Source organism: Palaemon carinicauda, chromosome 4 (genome assembly GCF_036898095.1).
Source record: "Palaemon carinicauda isolate YSFRI2023 chromosome 4, ASM3689809v2, whole genome shotgun sequence".
Taxonomy (NCBI): domain Eukaryota; kingdom Metazoa; phylum Arthropoda; class Malacostraca; order Decapoda; family Palaemonidae; genus Palaemon; species Palaemon carinicauda.
In genome coordinates, this window is record NC_090728.1 from 63,547,994 (window position 1) to 63,555,493 (window position 7,500).

Below are 7,500 nucleotides of genomic sequence, written 5' to 3' on the forward strand. Positions count from 1 at the left end.
TCTCTCTCTCTCTCTCTCTCTCTCATCTCTCTCTCTCTCTCTCTCTCTCTTTAAGTCTGTTTCCAAAACGATCCCCTTTATCTCTTGTTTCTTAGCTTCATTGTTTCTCTCTCTCTCTCTCTCTCTCTCTCTCTCTCTCTCTCTCTCTCTCTCTCTCTCTTAAGTCTGTTGTCAAAACGATCCCTTTATCTCTTGTTTCTTAGCTTCATTGTTCTCTCTCTCTCTCTCTCTCTCTCTCTCTCTCTCTCTCTCTCTCTCTCTCTCTCTCTCTCTCTCTCTTTAAGTCTGTTGTTAAAACGATCCCTTTATCTCTTGTTTCTTAGCTTCATTGTTCTCTCTCTCTCTCTCTCCTCTCTCTCTCTCTCTCAAAGGTCTGTTGCCAAAACGACCCTTTTATATCTTGTTTCTTAGCTTCTCTCTCTCTCTCTCTCTCTCTCTCTCTCTCTCTCTCTCTCTCTCTCTCTCTCCTCTCTCTCTCTCTGTTTCCAAAACGACCCCTTTATCTTCCGTTTCTTAGCTTCATTATTCTCTCTCTCTCTCTCCTCTCTCTCTCTCTCTCTCTCTCTCTCTCTCTCTCTCTCTCTCTCTCTCTCTTCACGTCTGTTGCCATAACGATCCCTTTATCTCTTGTTTCGCAGCTTTCCCAATTATTAACCATTTTTCCTTTCCCCCTTTTTTCATTTCGACTGGCATTGCTCTTGGTCTAAAATGTGTCCCCTCGTTAAGGCTAGATCTGTGTTCCCCTTTTTGCGTGTCGAAGTCTGTGGGTTTCTATCATTTCAGTTATTGTCACTCCAAGATTTCCTTTGAACCAATATTGAAGTTATTCCTATCTTTAATATGCCTTTAATATCTTAATTTCGTGTACAGTTGAATACAGGATTTTTTGGTATACCTCTTTCTGAGGAAGGGTACTCTGTCACACCATTACTGAGTGGTGAGCTCCTGTATCAGACCAGCTGACCACTGAGGCTATCAATCATTACACCCTGTCACACCATTACTGAGCAGAGAACTCCTGTGTCTAGCCTGCTGACCACTGATGCTATCCCTCACTACACCCTGTTACACCATTACTAAGTAGAGAGATCCTGTATTAGACCAGCTGACCACTGATGCTATCTCTCACTACACCCTGTCACAACCATTACTGAATGGAGAGCTCCTGTATTAGACCAGCTGACCACTGATGCTATCTCTCACTGCACCCTGTTACACCATTACTGAACAGAGAGCTCCTGTGTGTAGCCTGCTGACCACTGATGCTATCTTTCCTAACACTATCTGTTTGGTTACTAGCCACGCAGTAAGGATGGGATAAGTTGCGTTTCCTTAGAGAGGGGTGTGCCAGTAATTCCTGCATCCAACCGTATTAGAGAACGGTGTGCCATTAATTCCTGCATCCACCCGTATATATTTGCTATTTCAAGGTTTGGAAAAAGTAAAAAATATATCTTAAGTAGCATGGAAGTCTTAATTCATGAGGAATTTGAAAGAGAAGAAAATATTTACAGTAATTCTTGGTCTCAATCAATTCTTTGGTTATTCCATCAGGCAATTGATCTATTTTGAACTTGCAACCAAAAATCTCAACTCAACTGTTGCTGCACAGGGCTTTAGATCCAGATTAGATTATTATTATTATTATTATTATTATTATTATTATTATTATTATTACTATTATTATTATTATTATTATTATTATTATTATTATTATTATTAAACTACAACCCTGGTTGAAAAAGCAGAATGCTATGAGCCCAGGGGCTCCAACAGGGAAAGTAGCCCAGTGAGGAAAGGAAACAAAGAAAGATAAAATATTTGAAGAACAGTAACATTAATATAAATATCTCCTATATAAACTATGAAAACTTTAACAAAACTAAAGGAAGAGAAATATGATAGAATAGTGTGCCCGAGCAATCCCTCAAGCAAGAGAACTCTAACCCAAGAAAGTGGAAGACCATGGTACAGAGGCTATGGCACTACCCAAGACTAGAGAACAGTGGTTTGATTTTGGAGTGTCCTAGAAGAGCTGCTTACCATAGCTAAAGAGTCCCTTCTACCCTTACCAAGAGGAAAGTAGCCACTGAACAATTACAGTGCAGTAGTTAACCCCTTGGGTGAAGAAGAATTGTTTGGTAGTCTCAGTGATTTCAGGTGGTGTGAGGACAGAGGAGAATATGTAAGAATATGCCAGACTATTTAGTGTGTGTGTAGGTGAAGGGAAAATGAACCGCAACCAGAGAGAAGGCTCCAATGTAATACTGTCTGGCCAGTCAAAGAACACACTAGCGGTAGTATCTCAACGGGTGGCTGGTGCTTAGGCCAACCTACTACCTAGAATGAAACTTTTACTTAACTTCTTTAATTTTCAATTTTTCCTGAAACCTTTTCGTCGAGAAATATAACTTTCAGATATCCCTTATGTAAATAGTGGGGTTATGTTTATTTAAGGACAGTTTTGTATTTCATGTGAATAACAGTTTTTATTTTTTATTATTTTTTTTTTTATTTTGTTTTATGTACGATCTTAAATTCAGTGATAGTCAATTAACGACTTATGTTATTTTTTCCGAGAGTATTGTGACGGGCCGAGAGAAGGTTGTGACTCAAAGACAGGATGAAAGCAACTGAGTGAGTTTATTATTAAACACTCTCCTTTATATACAAAAGCTCAAGGCAACAGGAAATTTCCTGTTCAAAATCGACACCGTTACCAATGAGAAAAACAGACATGTTTTTTTTCTATTTCTTTTTAGTGCGAGGGGAGAGCGAAGATACAAGCATAATATATACACAAAATGATTTATGTACGATCATGTGACACACGGTGGGTACAGTATGTTCTATCATATCTGACTTGCTTTTACATAACTGTAATTCCTATATTATTTTTTCTAATATTTTCTCGTGTAATCTTCTCTTTTAAATGTTTATGGAATTATTTTTTTTCATATTCATCCAGGCGTTTCATTGTTGCTTATTTTAATTTGCTAGAGTTATCTTTGAATTCATTTATTAATTTCCTTGTTTCCCTTCCTCATTGGGCTATTTTCCCTGTTGGAGCCCTTGGGATTATAGCATTTAGCTTTCCTAACTAGGGATGTAGCTTAGCTAATAATAATAATAATGACAATGACAATGACAATGACAATGACAATGACAATGACAATAATAATAATGATAATAATAACAATAATAATAATAATAATAATAATAATAATAATAATAATAATAATAATGTCTTCCTTGTTTTTGCCAGTTATTGCTCCTAGAAAAAAAGCCTTCATGATAAACTAATAGCTTTTCATTTCTATAATTGTCTTTTTATTAAATTTTTTATTGATTTGATGGCCTATTGGAAACGTCCCTGACTGGTAAATGCCAGACTGGGGTTCGAGTCCCGCTCAAACTCGTTAGTTTCTTTAGTCGCTGCAACCTCACCATCCTTGTGAGATAGGTATGGGAGGTTTGGGGGAGCCTATAGGTCTATCTTCTGAGTCATCAGCAGCCATTGCCTGGTCTTCTTTGGTCCTAGCTTGTGTGGAGAGGGGCTTCGACGCTGATCATATGTATATATGGTCAGTCTCTAGGGCATTGTCCTGCTCGATGGGGCAATGTCACTGTCCTTTGCCTCTAGTTTCTTTGGACGCTGCAACCTCATCATCCTTGTGAGCTAAGGACGGGAGGTTTGGGGGAGCCTCTATCTGTGGAGTTATCAGCAGCCATTGCCTGGCCCTCATTGGTCCTAGCTTGGGTGGAGAGGGGGCTTCGACGCTGATCATATGTATAAATGGTCAGTCTCTAGGACATTATCCTGCTCGATAGGGCAATGTCACTGTCCCTTGCTTCTGCCATTCGTGAACGAACTTTAAACTACGTGATGTATATGGCCTTCATGAATTTGCGCCCTCCTGTGCTATCTCTTTGAGCTCAACCCAATTATCAGATCAAATCTCCCTCCGCATGTCATCAGCCACGTTTCTCTTAGTCTACCACGTTCTCTCTTGCCCAGCAGCTTCTCTCCTCAAGGTAAAAAAATAAAGCAATTAGTGTAGGTAAAGAGACATCACATAAAACGTAATATATAAAATATTAAATACATGAAAGAATTATTCAAAAACGAATATAATTGTGGAATAGAATAAGCTTGAATTTACCTGCAACCAACGTGGAAGAGACCAGAAAATAGATTGAAAACCTTTCAAGCAAATAAAAGCAATCAACGTCCGTGGAAGAAAATTGATGACCGACGTCCAAAATCGTAGTTCCCAAGAAGCAGAGAAAAAAGGGTTTTGGGTTCAAAGGCCCGTTTAGGAAGTCAATCAAGCATGTACGACTTCTGGGAGGAACAAGGGACTGTTCGCTGCTGTTGATATTATCTCCCCTATATAATAGAAAAAGAACAAGTTTCTCTCTCTCTCTCTCTCTCTCTCTCTCTCTCTCTCTCTCTCTCTCTCTATATATATATATATATATATATATATATATATATAAATATATGTATATATATGTTTATATATATGAATATATGTAAATATATATATATTATATATATATATATATATATATATATATATATATATATATACTGTATATATAAATATATAAATATATGTATATATATATACATATATATACTGTATATATATATATATATATATATATATATATATATATATATATATATATATATATATATATATATTGTATATATATATATATATATATATGTATATATACATATATATTTATATATATAATTTGCAAAATCATCATATGTAATATATATATATATATATATATATATATATATATATATATATATTATATATATATATATATATATATATATATATATATATACAGTATAATAATTTTGCACATTTAGACGTGTTTTACGTATTAAAATAAGCCAAATATTATACTCCTCCTAATATCTGGATTTTCTCCGTCTCGGGATCAGAGACCAAAGGGGGAATCAACTCAAAGAAAATAGCTACTGGTTGGCCGGGGAATCGAACCCAGGCCCAAGAAACTGAGGTTCCATTGACTAGGCAACTCAGCCACAAAGAGAGATAGAAATTTGATGACAATTCTCTCATACTTATACTTGTCGAATTCAGGTCTTTTTGTATTTAGAATTGAGTTGATAACCCCTTGGGTCTCTGATCTCGAGGTAGAGAGAATCCAGATATTAAGAGGAGTATGATTGATATATATATATATATATATATATATATATATATATATATATATATATATATATATATATATATATATATATATATATATATATATATATATATATATATGATAAATTTTGCACATTTAGTCGTGTTTTTCATATTCAAATAAGCCATATATTTTTGATACATTAATGTCTGGATTCTCTTAACGACCTCGGGATCAGAGCCCCAAGCGAAATCACACAAAGACAACAGCTTCACACCGGCCGGGAGTCGAACCCTGGTCCCGGAAACTTGTATGAACAGTGACACACTACTTGGACACAAAGAAAGATAAAACTGTACTTATATCTGTCGAATTCCGGTTTTTTGAGAATTGAAATCAACCCATCTTCAATCATCGTAGCTAATTGGTATGTTTGTGACTTGGCATTCAATTAATGATAAATTTTGCACATTTAGACGTGTTTTTCATATTCAAATATGCCATATATATTTGATACATGGCATTTCTTTCTTGCGTATCTCATCAGAACAGAAAATATCGATTTGGTTGTTAATGGTTTTCTTATCTTTCATGTAACGACTATCGATGTCTGGGACTCTTACAATAAATTTCTTATATTTTCTTATCTTTTATTTATGAAATAAAAATTTACGATCTTACAATTTATAACATGTATACATCATAGTATATTTTATGAATAATATTTTATTTTACATATACGGTATTTACAATTGAAATTTTTACTATGTATCTAAATATGTTTTTAATTAAAAAAATATCGATTCAGTGCCCCATTTTCACCCATTGCATTCCCCAGTACCCAATTTTCATCCATTGCATTCCTCAATATCCCATTTTCACCCACTGCATTCCTCAGTACCCCATTTTCACCCACTGCACTCCTCAGTACTCCATTTTCGCCCATGGCCTTCCTCATTACCCCATTTTCACCCATTGCATTCCTCAGTACCCCATTTTCACCCACTGCATTCCTTAGTACCCTATTTTCACCCATTGCATTCCTCAATATCCCATTTTCACCCACTGCATTCCTCAGTACCCCATTTTCACCCATTGCATTCCTCAGTACCCCATTTTTACCCACTGCATTCCTCAGTACCCCATTTTCACTTATTGCATTCCTCAGTACCCCATTTTCACCCACTGCATTCCTCAGTACCCCATTTTCACTTATTGCATTCCTGAGTACCCCATTTTCACCCACTGCATTCCTCAGTACCCCATTTTCACCCATTGCATTCCTGAGTACCCCATTTTCACCCACTGCATTCCTCAGTACCCCATTTTCACTCATTGCATTTCTCAGTACCCTATTTTCATCCATTGCATTCCCCAGTACCCCATTTTCACCCATTGTATTCCTCAGTATCCTATTTTCACCCATTGCATTCCCCAGTACCCTATTTTCACTTATTGCATTCCTGAGTACCCCATTTTCACCCACTGCATTCCTCAGTACCCCATTTTCACTCATTGCATTCCTGAGTACCCCATTTTCACCCACTGCATTCCTCAGTACCCCATTTTCACTCATTGCATTTCTCAGTACCCTATTTTCATCCATTGCATTCCCCAGTACCCCATTTTCACCCATTGTATTCCTCAGTATCCTATTTTCACCCATTGCATTCCCCAGTACCCTATTTTCACTCATTGCATTCCTTAATAACCCCTTTACACCCACTGCATTCCTCAGTACTCCATTTTCACCCATAGCAATCCTCAGTACCCTATTTCCTCCCATTACATTCCTCAGTACCCCATTTTCCCCCCATAGCAATCCTCAATACCCCATTTTCACCTATTACATTCCTTAGTACCCTATTTTTATCCATTGCATTCCTCTACCCATTTTCATCCCTATCTTCCACCATCCTTTTCGTCAATGGCAAGAGCTCCTTTACCCTAAGAATATTTCATTGGCTTCTCTGTCATCAACTTTAAGCTCTTATCTCTCTTTGATGTCAGAAATGAGAAGCATGTTTATCTAATTTGAGGTTCCAAGAAGGCTTGGTAACAATATCAGGAATCTATGAGAGATAGGAGCTAACGAACGCAGCGTTCAGACCATGCTTGTGGTGATGGTAATTTTGAAAAATTTAAGGAGTTTTCTCTTTTTAAGCGAATTTCAATTAAAGTTTCTTGTGTCTGCACCAGGGTACATCCCCCCTTTTTAAAAGAATTTTAATTAGTCTTTATCGTGTCTGCAACAGGGTACATCCAGGCACACTACTCTTATCTGTTTCCTCACTTGGTTATATTTCTTTGTTGGAGCCATTG

At 36.5% G+C, this 7,500-nt stretch overlaps 1 protein-coding gene across 1 annotated transcript; it reads right to left on the reverse strand.

Moving 5' to 3' along the window:
- Nucleotides 1-975: 975 nt before the first annotated feature.
- On the reverse strand, nucleotides 976-6,814 carry LOC137639463 (sperm acrosomal protein FSA-ACR.1-like). Its single transcript, XM_068371736.1, has 2 exons — nucleotides 6,020-6,814; nucleotides 976-1,062 (listed from the first exon to the last, which is right to left on the reverse strand). Exons 1-2 carry the CDS (start codon nucleotides 6,812-6,814, stop codon nucleotides 976-978), a joined length of 882 nt encoding a protein of 293 aa, XP_068227837.1.
- Nucleotides 6,815-7,500: the final 686 nt, after the last annotated feature.